Below are 22,676 nucleotides of genomic sequence, written 5' to 3'. Positions count from 1 at the left end.
ACAAAGATTTTACAGTCTTGGTTTTCCAACGAAGGGAACACCGGATATTTGGGGCGGGAAATCATAGCTGGTATAGTCACTGGATTTTCAACATCTATAATCACTATCAGCTTCGTTAAAATCTTAAAACACATGAAGTCTCGGTTACCTCAAGTCATTAACACAGTCCATATAAAGCGTGTTTGTTTTCTGTCGGTGTACTCCTGTTATGGGTTGGTTGGCATCCCATTTTTGGAGGAGCCTCATTATCCCTTTTATTAAAGCTTTTAACTACTAGGCGGCACTCTTTTTTTCAATGTGCTATATGCTATTTCCCCTGGAAGCCGGTTTGCATCGGCTCGTGCACCTTTCCTTGAGGAAAGATATGTGCTTGAGTGGTTACCTGATGCTTCGGGACAACAGTTAGATGTAGCTTATCAAGATTACAAGGAGCAGAGAGAAAGATGAAACGGCCGTACTCGTATTCTGATGTATAATATGTATCACTATAGCGGTGAGATTCCGAGTTACACAGTGCATGTTCTATTTATTTCTATGCTTTCATTGTTCTGTATGGAAGAGTCTTAAGAACAAAATCCCTTATTTCCCCCCCTTTTGTTGAGTGTGATAATTGGAGGTGGTATCAAATTATGTAATGTATTAGGCGTTTCAGCCTAAAAACTGAAACCATGCTTGTCACTTTGTATCAGCTTCCAGGGCTTTACTTCAGCAAAACATTGCCCTTTTGTTGGGCAGGTCTGTTTTTTTCTATCTACGTTAATATAATCAAATCGCAGGTCTATTTTTTTTTCTTTCAATTTGAGTTATAAACTGGTAGAGCTTAATTTATTTGCTTATCCTTATTTATCTTATTTATAAATCAAATAATGTTAAATTCAAGCACAATACAAATAAATTTTAGGGTAAATTATATTAGATACTATCGAACTTTAGACGTTGTATCGTTTATACCATTGAACTTTTAATTTTGTCAATTATAGCACTGAACTTTGATTTTCGTTTCAATTATACCACTGAACCGTTAAATCCTTAACGACGTGATGATGTATTGACGGCTGTCGACTTAGACACCTCACCAAAACAACGTCGTTTTGATCCGGTTGTTAACGATTTAACGGCCTAATAGTATAATTGAAATAAAAATTAAAGTTTAATGTTATAAATGACAAAATCGTAAGTTGAGTGGTAAAAACTATACAAAGTTTAAAGTTTAGTGGTATAGGATCTAAATTGTATGATTATTTAGATTTGACTTGAGCTAAAGTCTTCGTTTCATGCAAAACGCTTTCTATCTTAAATTTATGAAAAGATTGGATAAATGATTAATTAGATTGTTAAATTTTCAAGAGTTTAGATTTATATAAAACGAAAAGTTTTTATTTAATTATACTAAAACAATATGACCCTTCTGTCGCATCAAATTTGAACAAAAAAAAAATGACGGGTCCAGCGGTTACAGTATCGAATATGTTGAAGGAAGGGAGGAGAAGAAACCGTCGCCTTACCTGCCAATCTTGTACGGTTCCACCCTGGTGTAAACTTTCAGTTCAATGTTACCAACGCGTATATTCTTTCTCCCAATTGGAAACCAAACTATTTTGGTTGAATTTCAGTTTTAGCTGCTCAACTTGTAATGGATTTCGGTAATTCTTTTTGCTTCTTGTGTTTAAATCACTCTCTATTTTGTTCTTCTTGTTATTCTGCTTGCCTTAGTTCATCTTCTAAACCGTCCGTTTCGTGTTTTGAAATCATGAAACCCTCTTCTTCCAAATTCACTGCTGTCCCATCTCCCTCTAGAGAATACGATTGATCCTCTTCCATTTAACTTTTTTTTTTAATTAGTTATAGAGATTTTCTTTTAGATCTTCTATTCTTCGCTTTAGCTCATAACAATGCCGTGCACAGTATATTGCGTACCGGCAGCATCTCTGGTTTCTCAAACATTTGCTGATCACTGCCTTATCAGGTAAGCCTTTGAACTTGTTTCTTTCTTTTCCATTTTTTTTGTTGCTTTATTAGTAATTTCGTGATAATTGAACCTTTTATCTTTTCCTGTACCTAGTAATTTAATTTGCTAAGTGGGTTTACTATAATTTGACTGTTTGGTATCTCTTAATCGATGGGGGGAATTAGAATTTTATGGTACTAGTATAATAATAGAGAGGCAGAAGAAGCATTATCCGTTTATTCTTTACGATCATCAGGTATGATCACCACCATCATAATCACAAGGACTTGAGAAAATGGAGTAGGACCTCTGCTGCTACTTCAACTTCTGCTTCTGCTTACCCTCTCGTTTCCAATCCTAATGACTCTTCTTCTCGTCAAAAATTTGATCAGGAGGTTGATCTTCATCTATATATAATATATGCATATATGCTGCTCATCCATTCTGGATATCTGCATCACCATGTTAATCATCTTGTTATTACATTTTCTTTTTCTAATATTCTGTTGAATTCCAATTACAATGTCACCATCTCTAAAGACTGCGAGGGACAAGTTCACTCGGGAGATCTCTTTTCATTCCAAAGACCAAGACATCTCACTTGCTAAGGTACACATATAATGAGTGACGTCTACCTGCCTACATCATCTTATTTTTTGTTTGACAAATGGTGCTGCCCAATAGATAATTTATGTGGCCTTCACTAGTTCATTTGCTGTGTTGTTCCTTCGTTCATGCTCTTGAAGCGTAAGTTGGACGTTTTATTTTGCTTGATATCCTTTTTTTGTGTAGGCTTTGCTTTATGTTGCAGCTGAAGATGAGGCATTCATGGCTTACAACCGAGAGATGGACGCTTGTTCCCTTCTCAATGAAAGGATGAACGTTTCTTTCTCATCTGATACCAAAGAGTGGGATACTGTGGAGCAAATGCCTTTGGGTGTAAAGACCGTATCTGAATGGCTGAGTGAGTTAGACGCAATTACTAAAGAAGTCGAGGCGGAGCTAGTTTCAAGGGACATAGGCTGCCATCTGGTTGAAGTTTTGCAGGCAGTCAATTTAGTTCTTTTTGAGTTGAGAGGCTTTAAAAGATCCCCTGTTCTTGTAGACTCTAAGCATTCATACTTACACTCAGTGCTGAGCTCTGGATATGGCAGTGGTAACTTTCATGCAATAAGCCTCGTAATTTTGATCTAGTGACACTGCAATGGTTTTTCCCACTGTAATATTTGTTTGCTAACCATTTTTTCGTCAGTTTAGGCAGTCTGATAACATGATCTTATTAATTGCAGCAACTTTAGTTAGCATAATTTACATTGAAGTTTGTCGGCGACTTGGTCTAACTATCGTGGGGTCTTGTGTTGGGGAAGATTTTCTGATATGGCCGCAGACAGCATACCCAGAGGTTACTTCAATCTTGAAACTTCATGTTTGTATTTTATTTTCATGGTGCAAGCAACTCCTTTTTTCTTCCGACTTGAAATTGGATTCACTTAACTTGTACACTTCTCTCGGTAGGAGCTCTTCAAGGAGACTTCAGGACACAGCTTGTTCGCTGTTGTAAATGGAAGGTGTGTGGAGGACTCTAGATCAATGGCATCTGATTTAACTGGTACATCACTGTTAGGGCTTGAGATAGCTACAAACCGTGATATTATTGGGATCTCTCTAGCCAATTTAATTGTAAGCTCTACTCCTTATAGCCAACTGTTTGTTCTTCTTAAATCACTTTTTTTGTTAGCTGTCCATGCTTCACAAAGTATACTTGTAAAATTTCTTTCCCACATGAAATAACAAACTTTAAAAGAAATTTGCAGAGGCTTCACTGGAAACGTGCTTCGAGATCAAATCCTGGTTTGATGCTGACTTCTCCCCTAAGGCAGCTTCATAATACTGATGACAGACATAACCAAATCGATAAACCAGGTGTCCCTTTATTGCGGCCTCAAGATCTTAGGTGAATTCTAATTAATCTTTATTACTTTAGTAATATAACTTTCTGATAATTTCATGTAGAGTTGAGCTAAAAACCGACCGAACCGAAGTATTTGAACGGTTTATGGAATACAAGTTTAGAAATCATGGTTAATAATTTTCTTTGTATTTGGATAAATTATAAATTTGATAACTGAACTTTATTTTCTCTCCTATTTCATTTACTGTACTTTAGATCTTTTCAATTTTCTCACTGTACTTAGTATATTAGGTTTTTTGTCACTTAGCCGTTAAATAGTTAATGACGTTAAAATAAGCAGTTATATAGATGCAAAATGACGTTGTTTTGATTGAAAACTTTTAAATTTAAGTATGCAAAATAAGAGAGAAAGTAAAGTTTAGTGATAAAATTTATAATTTACCCTTATATTTTTTTTTGATAATTTATTTTCATTTAGTTTCTTTTAAAATATTATAAGTTTGACTCTTAATATAAAATTTTATATTCATCTCTACATCCAGACTAGCCATCAAGGCTTCAGAAAGATTGTTGATTTTGCAGCCACATAATTGGGCCCTAAGGAGAGACCATGGCATGATGCTGTATTATAATAGGTATGATTTGAAACTTCACAAAAGCAGGTGTGTTTTTTCAGGAGACTTATTAGGGATGAACTTAGGTGGATTAGGTTGAAATGATTGCACTTTTAAAAATTTAAAATTATTATATATTTTAGATTTTATTTATATATTTTTTATTAAAAATTTATTCTCATTTTTTAAAATTTTATAAGTTTAAATTTATTCTTCTAGAATTTTAAAAACTTAAATTCATCATCTTATATAAAATCTTACGTTTGTCTCTAGATCTGATGTAATGTTAAAATAAATGGCAGGGAATATGGTAAGGCAGTGCAAGAGCTTAGCATTTGCATGGCCTTTGCTCCGGAAGAAGAGGCTGAGATTCTCCAACCCTTTGTCCACAAACTACATTTAATGCGTCTGGTATCATCTTGTGAGACCTTCGGACACACGCCTCCATTGACCATCAAATAACTTGATGTTGCAGTCTGTGTCTTAAATTAACTATGCAAAACTATAAATATTATTAACACTAACCATATCTAATAAAATAAAAATAATATATCTTTTAAAATTATAAACCCATTCATATTACTTGAACATAACTTTTTATTTATTTAAATAATTACTAATAGATATAAATATTAACCCTTTAATTGATATTTATGGTATATATGATATAGTTATGATTTATTAACCAATTAAAACTATAGGTTATAAATAATATATTAAATATTTTAAAACTAAACAACATTCTTTTTTTAATAATTTAATGTAACTATAAAATCGTATTTATTTAAAGATAACTCTCAATATTTTAATATTAAATGTTCACACCTCTTACATCTATAGTACTCGAGTCTAGGTCATCAAGGAATAACAACAATTATTTTACTAAAAAAACCATTTAATTTATGCATAATATCATATTTTTTAAATACAATAATAATGCATAAAAAATAATTTAAATATTATATTATATTTTCCTTTTTAATATGAAGATGTAATTTTAGATATTATATGTAAATAAAAGAGTATCATATTGAATAATTTTATAGTATTCTTTCTCCTTTTCGGTTTTTAAAATTTTTGTCTTAACATGTACCTACTAATATACTTACCTTTGATGGATAAGTCTCATAATATATTTTTTTATACATATAAAGACTCGAATCTAAAATTTATTTAAACGATATTAAACTGATTATAAACAATCCCTTCTACTAAGGTCCCTTATAAAACTACACTCTAGAAACGAAAACTTTGATTTATGGCGACTCTTGGTGGCAGATGAAATTAAAATGAGAATGTATAAACCCTTTTAGCCAATAGCGATAATCATCGTCAGCAGTATCATCGGTCATGTCTCCATCATGTTATTTGTTGTTGGGCACAAATTCATTCTTGAATGAAGGGTCCTGACATTAAAGTCAAAGGGGTAAAACGGAACATGTACTTGTTATTTTAACAAAATGCACATGATGTCCCTGAACTATAATTTTCATTTCAGATTAATTTCCAGATTTCAGAAAATTCTATATCAATCCTAAATTACCGTTCCTATCTTATCTTCCGTTAACATCACGTTAATTCTTTTAGTTAAGAAAATTTAATATATTTTTAAAGATCTTAAGAATTAAACCTGTGATTTTCTAGAAGTTTTTTAGGACCTTTAAAAATATATTACTCTCTTTGCCTTACTTAAATTGTTATTTATTGACTTTTTTTCAATTCTTTTAGTTTTGACTTTATTATTTAAAATGTATTATTGATAAAAATATGAAGAAAAAAATATTTTAGAAACCTTTAATAAAGCAATTTTGAAATATATTTTAAATAAAATTTAATATTTTAAAATATTATAATAATCATGATTAAAGTTTTAAAAGCGATATTTTTAATGGAACAGATGAAATATTAAATTTTTTAAAAGGTCACAATTTCAATTTTCAATACATTCAAAACATATTATTCTATCACCAAAGGATGAGAGTGGAATGAGGATATAAAACATTTTAATGTTTAGAGACTAATTTAGAACTGATTCATAGTTTATGGACCAATATATGATATTTTAAAGGTTAAGGATTATTTTAGAATATACTTTATAGTTTGGGGACCTATTTGACAAAAAATAAAAGCCACCTACCGTCCTAACAGAACCTCCGTAAAAATCCTTGCTCGCGCTCTCTCTCTCTCTCAGGCTCCGAGCTCTGAGTTGACTCACCACGCAAACTATTTTTATTACTATGGAATTTCACATACATAATAATCCTTCAAAGTAGCAACGACGATTCGAAAGCGACGCTTAGTGCAACAGAGAAGGCGCTGTAACAGATGGCCTGCGCTTTCAGTTGCAGGCCTTTACTCATTTCTTCACCCTTTGCCTTCCCTTCATCATCATCATCTCCCTCGATCCGTGCGGCTACAACCCCTTTTCTATTTTCCCTCTTACCCATCAAAGCATCTTATAAACCAATTATTGATATTGTTACTGCTAACTCTGGTTCTCTCCCTTTGCTACCTGTTGGTGGCGGATGTGACGGCGGAAACAACAACAACGATGATGGACCGTTTGGGTCCGATTCTTGGTGGTGGGACGACGATTCTTCATCTTCATATTCTCATTCTTATCCTTTTCTTTTATTCCTTTCTTCGCTCCTTGCTTGTTTCTGTCATTCCCAATTATCTCCCGCCCTCGCGAGAACCAATGGGGATACCGAGGAAGATGGCGTCGTTTGGGAAGTGAGAGGGGGCAAGTGGACTAAGCTCATTCCCGATTTCTTAGATGATGCGTTTGTCGTTTCGAATGGGATTGTAAATTTGACGAAATCGTCGTCGCTTTCAACTCTTTGGGGGCAATGCAGAGAACTTGTGATGCGGTTGTTGCTCCCCGAAGGTTTCCCCGACAGCGTTACCAGTGATTATCTTGATTACGCTCTTTGGAGAGGCGTTCAGGGCGTTGCTAGCCAAATCAGTGGCGTTCTTGCCACCCAAGTAAAAATTGTCTTTTAATTCCTTGCTCTTATTTTTCTGGTTTAGGAATTTTATAGAACATCTGGTGCTCACTTTTTGTTGGCTATTGTTCAGGCATTGCTGTATGCTGTCGGGTTGGGGAAAGGGGCTATTCCCACGGCTGCTGCTATCAATTGGGTGCTAAAAGATGGAATTGGGTATTTGAGTAAAATCATGTTGTCCAAATACGGTAGACATTTCGATGTCAATCCGAAAGGGTGGAGGTTGTTTGCCGATCTCCTCGAAAATGCTGCCTTTGGATTGGAAATCTTGACCCCTGTTTTTCCCCATCTCTTTGTTCTTATTGGTGCTGTTGCTGGGGCTGGAAGATCAGCAGCTACTCTCATCCAGGTATTCAAATTATTATAATCAAGTATAGTGCTGTTCTTGTTTCCTTTATCTTTCTCGTTAATCAATATCACTGATCGATTCCAGGCTGCTACCAGGAGTTGTTTCTGTGCCGGTTTCGCTGCTCAAAGGAACTTTGCTGAGGTAAAGTTTGTTCTTTTATGTAGTATCTGATATTGGTATGCAGTTAATACCCAAAAAATGTCTTCCTTTCACTATAATCGAATTGGATTCTGCATGTTAGCGGCATTCCTGCTAATGATATTGTGACATTGGCTTTACTAAAGCTAATTATTTATTTTAGGTAATTGCAAAAGGTGAAGCTCAGGGAATGGTGAGCAAGTCGATCGGAATTGCTCTTGGTATAGCATTGGCTAAATGTTTTGGCTCATCTACATCTTTTGCCCTTGCTTCATTTGGTGTGGTTACTTGGATCCATATGTACTGCAATCTGAAATCATATCAATCTATTCAACTGAGGACTTTAAACCCCTATCGTGCAAGTAATGTATCTCTGCTAACAGTGTTGTTACCTGGGAGTTCTAGTTCATTAAGTAATGGAAATCTTATTGTTTTAACAGGTTTGGTATTCAGTGAATATCTGTTGAGTGGCCAAGCGCCTTCAATCAAAGAGGTCAATGCCGAGGAGCCATTTTTTCCAGATGTACCATTCTTGAATTTTATATCCGCAAACAAAGTGAGTTACTGTCTTTCTCTAGGTCTTTGAGATTAGGGTCAATTCTTGATGAGGTCTTTGAGATTAATTTTTTCTAGGTTGCCTCTTTGTTCTATTGAATGCATATCCTGGTTGAGGAATTTGTAGAAACTTGGATAACCTTGGAGATTAAGAAGGTTAAAACTTCAAAAATTTCTTCTTTGTGATTAAACTAATTTTCTTGTTAAATTAAAAGAAAACTTGCTTGAAGGGTTTCGTCTATAACTCTGCTTCTCTAGAACATGGGCTTTTACCAGGGCTCAAGACTTCTAGTCCTTGATCGTTGCATTCCTTGAGATGCGATAATCTATCGTATCAATTAAACTTTCTAAAATCTGTTCAAGTAGTAAACTAGTCAATGCACCAGTGGAAAAAAACACACAAAATCTTTTTCTAGAGTTGATCGTAACAATTTCAGTATAAAATCTAAGAGATTCTGTTATGAATTCCCATTTTCAGGTACGGTCAGATGCTCTATCTTCCGAAGCGAAGCAGGCAGCTTCTGAAATTGAGGTTCGGCTGCAATTGGGATCGAAACTCAGTGATATTGTCAACAACAAGGAGGATACACTGGCTCTATTCAGTCTGTATAAAGATGAAGGCTACATTCTGACTGAACAAGAAGGAAATTTTTGTGTAAGTGAATAACCATTGTGGCTTTTAGCCCCTTTTCATTCATTCCACAGGGGCAACATCTTCACTTATTCTTGAAAGACTGAGCTTGGTTCCTTCTCATCTCGCCTAGAGAAATCTTCTTATTTGTCACCCTTACAAATGCCTGAACACAATTTGGTCTTATAAATTTGTTGAATACTTTGCTATCGAAATAGGACGACCTCAATGATTATGTAGTGCTGTAGGCTAGCTACTAGGCACCGATACTAATTCGAGATTATTTTTGGGTAAACCAGGTAGTGCTTAAAGAAAGTTGTTCTCCACAAGACATGCTGAAGTCACTTTTCCAAGTAAATTACTTGCACTGGTTGGAGAGAAATGCAGGAATCGAATCGAGGGGTGCCTCCAATGACTGCAGACAAGGGGGTAGGCTACAAATCTCTCTCGAGTACGTGCAAAGGGAATTCAACCATGTTAAAATCGACAGTGAATCAGTAGGTTGGGTAACTGATGGACTTATTGCAAGGCCTTTACTGAACAGAATCCGACCCATTTGCGAAGCCATATGAATCGAATGCCTCTTGTTGATGTGAGAAAGGATATCGGGAATGGTTTGATCTTTTTTTTTGGCTTCAGAAAAGTAGGGATAATTTCACTTCCAAGTTCTAACAAATTTTGTAAGAAGTTAGGCTTTTACAAGGCAGTTGGGAGGTATTATCATTGAGTGAAATCTTTTCTTGTACGAATCGAATGTGTATGTTCCTTTGGGTATCTTGTTTAAAAATCAGACTTTGCTCATAGCAAGTAGCAGCATGAGATGTAAATTATATACATCATTCACAATTTTGTTGACTCTATTCTCTCCCATTAATTTAGGTAATAATTTTAATAAAAAAACATTACAATGGCTGAATTTTTATTGTGTCTAAATAAATCATTGATGTCCTGTCAAACTGCATTGCTTCTAACAAATTAAGACATAAAGGTGGAAGAAACTAAATTTATAGCAGTTTGAAGATGGTTTTAATGAATTTCTCTTTTGCTACCCATCAAAGTCTACAATGGCTACTTGATCTTTAGTAAAACTGTACCTGTAAGAAAAGAGCACATGGTAACTTTACACCGCACCGGATAACAAAGTTAATCAATGGGCTTCGCTGATAAAACGGAAGAGAAAATGTGTCCTCGGTGGTGCGGGCTCCTGCTAATCGCTGCATCTTTGTGAACGGGAGGTTCGGAAGGCCGAACGACAAGAGGCACCATTCCCGTAGCGGCATGCTTTTCTTTGTAGGACGCCCAAGTGACCATATATAGACCAGCAATGATCAGAAACCTCCAAGCACACTGTTACCACAACAAAAAGAAAACCAACCAAGTTCACACTAGCTTTTTCTAAGTGAAGTGAGCAAAAATAAGTGTTATTTCTGTATTTGATGAGAAATTATTAAGTTCTACTTTGTACAAGAAGAGAGAAATACAACCTTCCCAAAAAAATTGGACTGCCGAGGAAAACTCTCGATAGAAATGCCGATGCTGCAGGTTGAAGCGGATTATAAAGAGCAACTAAAGCAGGCCCCAAGATCTTATTCGACCACGTTAGGAGTCCATAGTTAAGAGCAGATGCAACGATTCCCTGAAGAAAACCGAAACTCTCATAGCTTTAGGGTTATGGTTTACCTATTTGGTAGGCAGCTAAGTTTTTAAGATACTTTAAGGACATCACATTCACATTATTGTTACTTTCATGGAGCCTTTATGCTACAATGACTAAAAAAATTGAAAACTGAACCTCATTCTTGATCATTAAACTAGAATATCAAGCATTGACCCGGAAGATTTTATGAGAAGCACACGATAACATTTGAAACTACAATAAAGCAGCAACTCTATTCTTTCAGTAACATGAATTGCAAAAGTTCTTAAGACTGGAGATAATACAAAGTCCGCAAGAAACTTACAGCATATAAGACGGCAAAAAGCTCAGACTGTGTCAGCCTCCAGTCTGTTGACTCATTGGTCATAAGAAAGGATGTTGTTACCATCAATACGGCACCAAAAAAGTAGGAAAAGGCTGTGACAGAAATGTTTGCAGGATACTTGGCTAAAATGGGAGCCTGGAATTGTTAGAAGAAAATGAGCCTTCAACATGGTTCAAAACTAAATTGCAAGAAAATACACGTGAAGTTCAAATTATAAATAAAGATGCATGTGATTGAATAAGTCAGAATTCAATGTAGATGTTAACGATAAGAATATATAAGAATCACTTTCGTTAGTCCTTGTGGAAAGTAGACCACTAAGCAAAAGCAAACAGTAGATACTGCATAAATGCATAGTGTTGCCTAAGTAAGACAATATAAAAGCACCACAGATAGTTACTCCAAGATATGATTAAAATTTAAAACAGGCATTGCAAAGCATTGCAATGGACCTAATTATATGATCATAACAGATAGTATCAGATCATTAAAAAAAACTAATGAGACACGGATCAAAACAGTCGGGGACAAGAATGGCATATCAAACCTCAAATTATATTCATGGCCACACTCGCTATTGTCCATTTATCGTCTTGAACAGAGATTTCTGTTTGTTACCTCCAGCAAGTAAGATATGAAACTTAATCTAATACAAGCAACGAACAGCTTTTGCATGGACAAAACTTTGCACCGAGGCATTTTGATTAATGATTATTGAAAATTTCAGACAAGAAGACTAGCTAATAAAAGTGGTAAAAGAGCAAATAGTTAATAATCGTCCAAAAATCAACCATATGATTAGGGATGGCAAACGGGCGGGTCGGGTGCGGATACCCCCTCCCCCATCCCCATACCCACCTAATATTTTTCAATCCACCACCCGCCCACCACCCATGATGGGTAAAAATTTTCAAATCCACACCCGCCCACGCGGGTACATTCTCAAATCCATCCCCACACCCACTACCCACTGGAGACGTACCCGACTAGACCCGCCTGACAACAAACTTAAGTTATACATAAGAAACAAACATAAAACAAACACATCTATTAAGAAACATAATAAAATAAACCAATGATTATCTGAGTTAAGTGTTAATATAGATCTTAAAGTACATAAAACATCATAATAAAAGACATAATTAAAGTCTAGAAACATAAATGACAAACACATAATGTTTTTGTTCTTTGGCACAACATTTTAAAATTTCAAGCAATACTTGTGACATCTGATACTTCAGTATTACAATCATCATTCTCATAAAACACCATAATAAAACATCAATATTGCAAAATATTCGGTTGAAATTTGAATTTGAAAAAGTCTGTTTCAATGGCGTTAAAAATGAAGGTTTGAGAAGCACAAGTGAAACACTTAATTCTATTCAGTGGCGTTAAAAATAGAGATTTGAGAAGCAACGATCTGACTCTGTTAGCAAAAAACGTGGGTGCTCAGTCACAAAATACTGATTTGTAGAACATTAAGAAATTAAGCTTAAAACAAACATTAAGATGAATCTAAAAAATAATTAAAAATCAGTACGAGCAAATAAAAATTAAACTCTTAAAACGAAATGCAGAGGAGCTTAAAACGAAATTACTATGGAATTGACTCTTACAAAAATTAAATTTCAAGTAAAAAGGGAAGAAACATACCTGAATAAGCTTGAGAGTGAAGACAAGAGGTTTGAAAGAAAAAAAATTATGCATAAACTTATCCCTAATATTTGGTTAAAGTACAAGTTATATCTTATACAATATTAGGATTTATAAATTAGCTCTTAAAATTACACTTAAATTCATACTGGTCCAAAATTTAATGGATATTTATTTGGACGGGCGGATGTGGGGCGGGCGGATGCGGGGCGGGTGGATGCGGGGCGGATGCGGGGCGGGTAAAGTCTCAAACCCATTACCCGCCCACTACCCGCGACGGGTACCACTTTCTAAATCCACATCCGCCCACTACCCACTAAAATTATACCCATCCCCGCCCCAATTAGAGCGGGTGCGGTGCGGAATCCATGAAATTGTACCCGCTTGCCATCCCTACATATGATAGGTAGGCATACCTGAATGGCCAGGAAAGCAGCCATGCACATACAGTTCCCTATCAAGCATAGAACTCCAATATGCCAATATTCAAGACCAAACTCCAAAAACCTAGACGCAAGCCATCCAGAAGGTTCTGGTTGACCCCTGGCACTTATGTCATAATGAGCAAAGTCCGCATCTTTCTGTCCAATCAAAGCTGGACCACAGAACAGAACCATTAATATTGCACAGGAGACACAGATTAGTGTACCTCCAACCTTCGCTTGACCTTCGGTTTTGAGCAAATTCACTCTTTCCGTACTGCATGTAGATTTCCATACAAAATATGGCAAAAGCAACAGACATCAAAACACATGCATCTAATTTATAAGATATGTAGAAATGAACTGATGTCATAAAAGTACAAATTTGTTTTCCATTACCCCATCATTACAGCCAAGAGAAAGGTGAAGACTGGAATTGAAGGCTGTATAGCAGCAGCATAAGTTGGATTTGTGTAGCTCAGGCCAATGAGAAATAGAAGCTGGTTGCCGAATATCCTATTCCAGGTAATCAGAACCAGATAAGTTGGCTAGCAGGAAGTTTCACTAGGCACAAACAGAGACAATAACATATCAATTAGGGCTGTTTAGAAGAACTACTCACCCAGTTAACCCGAGAAAGAAGAAAGAGAGGAGGAGGCGTTTAGTCATGGGAGGTCGAATCCTTCTGCAGGAAAAGAGGAACAAAATGACCCCATAAGTTATATTTCCGATTCAGGCTTCCAGGAAACCAAAAATAACTAAGACAGTCAATTTAGCCTATGCATACAATGTAGATCATCTTAATGAGAACAAAATCAGTGAAACATCTTAATACAACTGAGCAGGGATTTGAACAGCGGACGGATAGCAGAATAGTGGCCGCTATAAGGCTGTAGTGTCCAAAACCACTAGTACCAAAAATAGCAGTATGAAGCGGGATCACACCAATAGCGGTGGATCGTGACCGCACTTTAACAGTAAACAGCCAATTGCGGCAATAACAGGCCGCTATTCCATCTATAGTTTATCGACAGCAACACCCGCAATGACCGCAATAATTTAAATCTCTGCAATTGAGTTAAAACAGAACATCGAAATCTCAAATTGTGAGTTCGAACGAATCAATAGAAGCAAAATGAAAGGAATCGATTTAAAAACGCTATTGATTTAAAACAACAGAAGCAGAGTCAAACCCAAATAAAAAATATAACAAAAAGGTCGTACTTTTCACGAACATAGGCGATGGGTGCAAGAAGACCGAGAGCAAGAAGATCACGGAAGACGCAGAAGACAAGCTTGTTAACACCAACATTGAGGGCTACTTTGGTAATTACATGATAACCTCCATTGCAGAGTTGCACCAACGCCATGGAGACATGGGCTTTCTGTGCATCTCTCTCGGCCACTCCTCCAATCATCCCTGTCATCTCCGTGCTTCAGGGGTATGCAGATAACAAGTTCCGGTGAGAAAATAAAAGTCAAAAGTCTTTGATTTGAAGGAAGAAAAGTCGTTTTCTTCTTCCTTCCAAAAGGAAAAGCATTTCAGATTCATCGTTCATTCAATACAAGTAACTAATAAGTTATTTTATAATTTGATTGATTTAAGAGAAACTGCTGTACAAGTATAGCCATAAAAACATTGATCGAAAATCCTTAGTCCACCGTTTACATCTTTCCCTTTCCTTTGGCTTCATGTTCATTTTGTCATGTCCGATGCAGCTATAAACTCACGTCAAACATCAAATATTTTGCTTCTTTTTTCCTTCCTCACGTTCAGGGATGGAACTAAGGAGGGATGGTCACCCTAAAATTCTAAAATTATTATATGTTTTAAATTTTTTATATATTTTTTATTAAAAATTTGTTTTAAACCTCTAAAATTTTATAAGTTCAAGTTTGTTCTTTAACATAAAATTTGCCCCACTTAACCTAACAGCAACAAAGGGATTTTGTTTCACTTAATTGTTGACATAACCAAATTACTACTAATTGACCCAAGAAATGAAAACAAAACTCAGGAAGCATTATGTCCGGACATCAGCGAAGGGGATACATTGTCATTGATAGTGTAATTGTTTGTCTACTTGAAAAATAAACCCTCTATAGTTTATACTATCAAGTTATTTCCCCAAAAATGACTTGATTCTTCACGTTTTTCAAAGTAAATATGCTCCAGTGCCTCATATTCCCAGAATGGTTCTTATCTGATCTGGAGGATGCCTTGCCAGTGATTTGGGATCTGGGTATTTGTTTTTCGGGTCCATGATTGCATTGAAAATAAGCTCATAAGCATCAGCCAGTGACCTAGCTACCTGTATACATGTTTCGGCACGCAACTTCGGAACTTGCATCTGTTCAAACTCAGGCAACGAACTCTCGCTTCCCAAAATAAATCCAAAGAAAGCCTTCAAACACTCTGAAAGAGAAGCCGGAGTTGTGTCCTCCACCTCAGCTAATGGTGCCCCGATTGTTGTATCCTTCGAATTACGGAAGTGATGCATTTTCGTCGACAAGCCACATCTTCTAAGAATTGTGTCAACTTCTTTTTCCACGAGAATGTTTACATGATTATCAATCATAGTCCCGAGTTTCTTTACATATTCAGCTGCAACCTCGTGTCCGAGTAATGGTTGTTGAATAGCACACAAGCAGTTGATAAGGAAGATCTTGGATGGAGCTTCACTATTCTGCATAAATTCATGATATATGAGTTTTAAAAAACAAACCTAACGCCCAAAACAGTGCAACCGTGCATGTAGCAGAGTATTAACCTGAGAGAATGTAGCAGAGTTGTTATTTGATAAAATTGCATCAACTGCATAACTACTAAGGTGGCCTGAGTCAGAACTCATTCGGCGGCTTCTTGATGAGTGCCCAGATCCCCTTGATTTGTGTGCCTCTGCTGCTTGCTCACACATCTGCATTCCATTAGAGGTAGTAAGTTAATCAACTGGACAGAAACAACAAGATTTTACTCCCAAATCCTAATGCAGCGAACAGGGATCTGAGCAGGTGTTAACTATCCGAAAACAGGAATACTTAATATTGTAAGCAGGGTTTTAAATAGTGTTCGTGGTCATGTTTCGGTCGCGTTGCGTTTATCACGGTTGTGGATATAACAGATGCTATTACGGATATCGCAATCGTTAATTTTTTTCGAAGCTGATTTTTTTAATAAAAAACCTGTTTTTTAAAATTAAAATAACAGAATAATAGTGGAATAGCGGTCCGCAATTGCCGCGATCCGGTAAATTGCGGCCGCAATCCGCCGCTATTGGTGTGATCCCGCTTCACACTGTTATTTTCCACAATAGCGCCATTTCTGCCACTATTGGTGTGATCCCGCGGTTTCGGACACCGCCACGACAGCTATATAACAACCACGATACCGCTATTCGACCGCTATTTGAAACCTTGATTGCAAGTCTAAGAAGCACAGGGATGGAAAAGGAGCCCCGTTTCAAGTAACCCGATACGTTTTCGGCACGGGGACTGTTGGGGTACGTACCACAGTGGTAGGGTACGGCTAACCGAATTAGGGGACGGTCAAAGCTTATCCAGGGGCGTCCCTAGGGGTAATTTTGGTGATGTTCCTCGGCTCAGCGTGAAATTGATGCTCATCGACGGCGAAAGAATGGTTGTTCATCCCCACGGATCCATCCCCTCTTGCTCTATTCTTGCTTTTCTTCTTGGCAGCCTTGTGCCAGTTCTTTAGAGACATGGTCGTTTGCTCCTCGAATATTGATTTCTTCATGTGACTCTGCAACACGACCCACGGCGGCGGCGGATGAGAGCAAAGCTCGCAGGTTTCATATCAACATAGCCTCATGTTAAAGGCGAGGGTTGGGGTCACAACATGGAAGCTTTTGGACGATGGCCGACAACTTACATACCTTAGATCAATAAGAACAACGACGGCACGACGATTGTGGACGAGCGTTCGTGAAACAACAAAGGAAGAAGGGAAAACGAAGGAATGAGGAGGAAAAGAAATAAGGGAGGCGCGTCTGAATGTTAGAATAAAGCCAGGGATTTGTGATTATAATAAAAATGGCATAATCGCAAAGTTAGTCCTTGAATATTCTAGGGTTTACTAAGCAGGTTACATAATTTACAATAATTACAAATTTGATCACAGAAACAATTTTGGGATTTAGACCAAAATTCCCAAATCTTAGGTTTCAAATTTTTATGAAGTATGGACTTTATGAATTTTATTTTCTAAAATTATAATTTACTTATGGATTTTATTTTCTAATTTTATGTGAAATATTAACTTCATTTATGATTTTTTACATCTAATTATAATTTAATTTTTTTATATGACGTATTCTTGTCGTCCCCGTACCCTGCAATTTTAGGAATTGCCATTTTCAGTCCCCGTATTTGTATCCGTATCAGTGCAACATAGTTGTAAGTATCACTAACAAATACTGCACTCATTCAAGAAAAAACTTGACACACCTGAATAATCGGATCAAGTAAAGCAGATATAACCGGATCAAAAGCTGGCTTTTTCCCCGAAGCAGGAACCATCATGCTGTTATATGTGTCAATTATCTCAAGCAGCACAGAGACTCCTTCCCTTACAGCTGGCGCTGGTAAAAGATCTACAGCAACAAGGGAAGGATACCGTAAAAGTTTTTCCCCGCGACTTTTCAGAATTTCAAAGAATGTTTTATGTGCAGCATCTTTGAGTGCCCAAAGTGTATTGCAAAGAGATGTTTCTCTCCCTAGTAGATCTGATATCTGTAAGAAAACATATATTGTTATCAACAGATGACAAGCAAACCATATACAACCAGAATAACTAGAAATGGAGATCACTCACAGTGTAGCTGTAGAACTCTAGCGTGTTACTAAGTTTGTAAGAGATTATAAGACTAGGTTGTGCTTGTAGAACTTGCTCAACTCTCACTTTAAAAGGCCGGCAAACTCCTTCTAAAATCCTATCCAGAACAAATGTCAAGTCTGCTTGAATCTTTCCGAGATCATTCTCCACATTCTTGGATAGAAATGGGTTTGCAGCTGATCCAGTTTCTATCAGTGCATCAGGATCTAGTAAAGCAAGCACAAGTTCACGCTCTGATGCCAAGGCCTATAAGTAGCGCAGGAAAGCTAAATTAACACAAAAAAATAAATTAAATGTTTCTTAATATAAATATAACTATATGAAGAAGAGAAGCAGAAACCATATAGAAGACTATTTTTTTCACAAACCTGATGTAACCATCCTAGCATGTCTCCAACATAACGTAAAGGATCATGAGCATGCACTTCTATTGGTCTTGGCATTCCACCTGGCCCTCCCCGTGTAAGAGCACTTATGAACCTTCTAAATAATGCATTATGTCTCATATTTGCTACCTGTGATTACAGCAAAAAATCTTAATAACATGCAACAGAAAAACCAAAAGGGAGTGGAGTTATGAACATAAAATTTTGACTCAATGAAGTCACCTCTTCAGCACAATACTTGAAAAGGACGGGCCTTTCCTTAAGACAACGCACAGCTGTTTTCAAAAGCTCATTAACTTCTGGATTGTCCGTGTCACCCAGTTTCTTACATTCTGCCTGAACCCATCTACAAGAAAGGGACAAGACACGTCAACCAACTAATCTAACACTTGGTAAAATCACCCGTATCTCCTAGAGAATCCCACACACAGTCTAGACAACAGCCACCAAGAGCCAATTAATCTAGTGTGTAGCAAGAATTTTCACACTCCATTAAGAAACAAAAGTATGGAATTGAGGACAGCAAGAGGGACGACAGTAATTAACAACATTTCAAGCATGAGATTTTACTTTTAGCATGTTCCTACACTCCAAACTCTTAACAGATATCATTACTAAATTCCATCAAGAATAAAAGTTCTATCATTCTATATATGTTTCACGTCAAACATGAGATTCTACTTATAGCATGTTCCTTCAAACTCGCAACAGATATAATAGTGCATTAGTTAATTATATCTTAGAATAAAAGGTTCTATCATTCTATATATGTTTGACCTGCATAGTCGCTCATAAGCTCCTTCTTGGTACATAGCCATCATATCCATCAGCTCCAAACCGGCACGCTGTGAAGGATTCTCATGTTAGTGATTGTGTTAAGAATGTATAAACAATTGAAATGAAAGCATAAGGAACAGGTCAACATATGCAATGAAAGAGAAACCTCACAACAGAAGCAATTGACAGGCGAAAGAGCATGAAAGAAAAATTATAATACATCCTAAATCTAAAGATATCAATGACTAATTTGGCAATTTATAGACATACAGTTAAGAGTTCATATGTAGATTAGGAAATATATTATTAACCTGATGATGCGTCCTGAGAAGTATTTTGCAGTTGGCATGAATTTCTTGAACGTGAGAAAGTGCCTTGAAGAAATTTTCATTCAACTCTTCATCTCTCAATGCGCTAATCTACAAATGGAGGAGAAGAACATAAAGGTGTCAAAAAGTATTGAAGCTAAAACTAAAAAGAAAAAAGGTTTACGACAGAAAGTAAACCTCTTGAGGAGAAATCTGATAATCTCGAAGGAAGTAGGAGACTATATGCTGCTTTTGAGTGGTAACTTCGAGTTCCTGCTTCAACCTATCGGTGGTATTGATAATATCACCGGTGCTAGCACTGCAACTGCTCAATGCCTTCGCAATCCTATCAGATTCGATCGGATCTTTCTTTAATTACACAAAATAAGTCTAAGATATGGCGAACGATTAACGTAGAGATACGAGAATGAAAATCGTAGATAAGAAGAAAAGAGAAAGGAAGAGCGTATACTTATCGCAACAGTCGGCAAGGGAATTGACCTCGTCCTCGACTAGATCCAAAGCGAGTTGAGCAGCCCGAGAAGCACGGAGGAAATCGAGGTTGATATCGAGAGAGCGCTTCTCGATGGTGGATCTGAGATTGCGACGCGCCTGGGGAGTGTTTTCGGTGTAGAAATTGGAGAGAGTGTTGAGAGAAGCCAAAACTTCGGGGGTGTCCGTTCGACATTCCAATACCTTCTTCAATTTACGCGACAGCCCAGGAGCAAGCCCCCCTGTCACCATTCTCTTTTCTTCCTCTCGTCTCTTCTACTCTCCTTTATTCTGATCGATTGTCAAAAATTCCGATTACTCTGAACAGTCGGAGGATAGAGGTAGAGCTAGATTCATAGATCCATTTCCATTTTCTAGCATAAAATCATAAATTCTTTTGTATACACGTTTGGTTTGGAATTGGATACTTTGGGTGGAACGAAAAGGCCTTTATAATTTAGGATTTTACCCATCATCCAATGGCTGATTTAGCCCAATAAAGATAACAGGTTTTTTATTTAGTTCATTAGGACAAGTTAAAACTTATTTTGGGATCTATAGTATTATTAGAATTCGTCACGTTAATGTGAAAAGTTTTAATAAAAAATTATTTTTTATTCGAAATTTTCACTCTGAGATGACAAGTTTGAATAAAATATAATTTTTATTAAAATCTATCACATCGAGATAAAAAGTTAAAATAAAAAAATATTTTTAATTAGAACTCGTTACCTCGACGTGACGAGTTCCGTGTCACTGTAAAAAAGACCATAAATCCAAAAGTAAATATTGACTTGTCCTAATGGACTAAATAAAAAACACATATAGCTTACTGGGCTAATTTTGCCTCATCCAATATTATTTAGCTTTCTTCAACATTTACTACAATGTATGGCGAACTCGATGATTGACTAGTTCCACGAAATATTATCTTTTAATTGACTCGGATGATTGGGTACTACGTGAGCTTATTATAGTAAAATTTATCGACCCACGAGGTCACGAATTCACCTAATACTGTAGCAAATATCGTAGATCACTAAATAATTTTAGATGATGGTTAAAACCTTAAATTATTATTCCAATGACCCGGGCAAAAAAGCCGGAACGAAAATTGTTTCTTGTGTCGATTAAAATGTAAAGCCCGATAAGTTACGGGTATTTACAAAGGCCAAACGTGAAGCCCACACAAAAATTAAATTCAAAGCAATTTACACTTGAAACAGTACGAATAATGAATGATTTGATTTAAAGAGATTAAATTTCGAAATGATCTGATTTAACAATTTAAATTTTAAATTCCAAGTTACTTAAATATAAAATTATCAAAAAATATATAATAATCGGAAAATATTTTTACATTTTATTAATAAAATAATGACATATATAATCATTTTATTTAATGGTATTATTATTATTATTATTATTTTAGAAAATAGTCTCAACCCCTTCTAGGACCTAGGGGAAACGAGTGGCCACGAAATATATTAATCAGGATCAATGTCATGAATTACAACACATACAATAACTAGGGGATAAATCGAGTCAAAAAAACGACGCATTCTCTGATCTAAGTGTCCAAGAGACTAACTCATGAGCCACCTTATTACAAATATGTGGGAGAAAAACAACTTTGAAAGATACATTCCTGAAGTGGACAAATCTATCACATCTCACGAGATAGATTATTAGCCAGCTGAATTAGTCCCAAACACAACTTGGCGCTAATTGTTCTCTTGAGAAAACTTTAAACTGGCAACCATAGCATGAATCTCTGCAAGACTCGTTTCGATGCAAATGGATTGCTATAAAGCCGGACCATCCAATGGTAAACTTGCGAAGTCCTGAGCTATAACACCAATGGCAGCCAACTTTCGCTGAGCTATAACCTGGATTAGAGGAAGTCAACGAATAGTCGATCCTTACAACGAGCGTGTCAGGAGGGGGGCACGCGAGACATTCGCCCTAGAGCTTTCTTCCATGTTGCTAAGAACTCATGGTGCAACACCTGGACATTAAGAATTAGGATCCAATGTGGTTTGACTTTGTTGTCATGGATCTTCGTTTTACGACCATTTCAAATATTCCAAAACAGAATCATAAATCCTGCAAAAATTTTCATATCAAGTGTACAGATTCTAACCATTGTAAAGGAGGAGTAGTTTGTCTAGATAGGAACGTACATTGTAAGCCAGTCAATACAAACGATTCCGGTGCATATCGATAGTCTCACAAGACGTACAACACTGTCTCTTCGTGTAAGCTACACATTAATTTAATAAAAAATAATTATATTAATTTAATAAAAAAAAGAGCACATTAATTTAAGAAATAAAATTATTTTATCAAATATTAAGGATAAAATTTGATACTATATCATATAATAATCTAAAATCAAATTAAATTTAAAATAATTTAAACAATTAACTCGCCTTGCTATAGTCACTAGTGCTAGAACCCATAACATCTACAAATAACAATCATTTCAATCACTAAAGTAATTTGATTCATGTATCTTACCTTCATTTTTTATCAATATTTATCTACAAAATAAACATCTTATTAAAATTAATTCTTATAAATAGATATTACCTTGTATCCCTCTATATTATTTTAAAAAGGTTTAATACCTAAATAAGTGCCCAAATT

The 22,676-nt window shown here is 36.1% G+C and overlaps 3 protein-coding genes and 1 pseudogene across 3 annotated transcripts; 2 read left to right on the top strand and 2 right to left on the bottom strand.

Annotated features, from left to right (window-relative positions):
- Positions 1-634: 634 nt before the first annotated feature.
- Positions 635-9,862, top strand: LOC120128564 (protein root UVB sensitive 1, chloroplastic-like). Its single transcript, XM_039146229.1, has 8 exons — positions 635-645; positions 6,788-7,459; positions 7,553-7,828; positions 7,913-7,969; positions 8,130-8,328; positions 8,407-8,522; positions 9,000-9,176; positions 9,452-9,862. The coding sequence occupies exons 2-8, from the start codon at positions 6,800-6,802 to the stop codon at positions 9,722-9,724; spliced, it is 1,758 nt and encodes a 585-aa protein (XP_039002160.1). The 5' UTR covers positions 635-645; positions 6,788-6,799; the 3' UTR covers positions 9,725-9,862.
- On the top strand, positions 1,825-4,960 carry LOC120128565. The gene is made up of 9 exons (XM_039146230.1): positions 1,825-1,966; positions 2,205-2,343; positions 2,489-2,557; positions 2,741-3,104; positions 3,238-3,350; positions 3,464-3,628; positions 3,763-3,902; positions 4,403-4,495; positions 4,777-4,960. The coding sequence occupies exons 1-9, from the start codon at positions 1,893-1,895 to the stop codon at positions 4,934-4,936; spliced, it is 1,317 nt and encodes a 438-aa protein (XP_039002161.1). The 5' UTR covers positions 1,825-1,892; the 3' UTR covers positions 4,937-4,960.
- Positions 9,863-10,272: 410 nt separating the features above from the next.
- Positions 10,273-14,669, bottom strand: LOC120128568 (annotated as a pseudogene).
- Positions 14,670-15,251: 582 nt separating this feature from the next.
- LOC120128563 (conserved oligomeric Golgi complex subunit 6-like) lies at positions 15,252-20,424 on the bottom strand. Its single transcript, XM_039146228.1, has 10 exons — positions 20,008-20,424; positions 19,734-19,881; positions 19,539-19,646; positions 19,228-19,295; positions 18,673-18,796; positions 18,433-18,579; positions 18,044-18,310; positions 17,677-17,961; positions 15,984-16,130; positions 15,252-15,899 (listed from the first exon to the last, which is right to left on the bottom strand). Exons 1-10 carry the CDS (start codon positions 20,277-20,279, stop codon positions 15,393-15,395), a joined length of 2,073 nt encoding a protein of 690 aa, XP_039002159.1. The 5' UTR covers positions 20,280-20,424; the 3' UTR covers positions 15,252-15,392.
- Positions 20,425-22,676: the final 2,252 nt, after the last annotated feature.

Source organism: Hibiscus syriacus, unplaced genomic scaffold, assembly GCF_006381635.1.
Source record: "Hibiscus syriacus cultivar Baekdansim isolate YM2019G1 unplaced genomic scaffold, ASM638163v2 tig00110481_pilon, whole genome shotgun sequence".
NCBI classification, from domain to species: Eukaryota; Viridiplantae; Streptophyta; class Magnoliopsida; order Malvales; family Malvaceae; genus Hibiscus; species Hibiscus syriacus.
The sequence above is the reverse complement of the archived record's forward strand: the minus strand, read 5'-3'. Positions and strand labels throughout refer to the sequence as shown.

Coding starts and splice junctions, on each gene's coding strand:
- LOC120128565 (XM_039146230.1), top strand. CDS start 1,893: ATGCCGTGCACAGTATATTGCGTACCGGCAGCATCTCTGGTTTCTCAA. Junction 2,344..2,488: donor GTCAAAAATTTGATCAGGAG/GTTGATCTTCAT, acceptor CCATCTCTAAAG/ACTGCGAGGGACAAGTTCAC. Junction 3,351..3,463: donor CGCAGACAGCATACCCAGAG/GTTACTTCAATC, acceptor TTCTCTCGGTAG/GAGCTCTTCAAGGAGACTTC.
- LOC120128564 (XM_039146229.1), top strand. CDS start 6,800: ATGGCCTGCGCTTTCAGTTGCAGGCCTTTACTCATTTCTTCACCCTTT. Junction 8,329..8,406: donor TTTAAACCCCTATCGTGCAA/GTAATGTATCTC, acceptor TTGTTTTAACAG/GTTTGGTATTCAGTGAATAT. Junction 8,523..8,999: donor ATTTTATATCCGCAAACAAA/GTGAGTTACTGT, acceptor TCCCATTTTCAG/GTACGGTCAGATGCTCTATC.
- LOC120128563 (XM_039146228.1), bottom strand. CDS start 20,279: ATGGTGACAGGGGGGCTTGCTCCTGGGCTGTCGCGTAAATTGAAGAAG. Junction 19,882..20,007: donor CTTGCCGACTGTTGCGATAA/GTATACGCTCTT, acceptor CGAATCTGATAG/GATTGCGAAGGCATTGAGCA. Junction 19,296..19,538: donor TTCTCAGGACGCATCATCAG/GTTAATAATATA, acceptor AATCCTTCACAG/CGTGCCGGTTTGGAGCTGAT.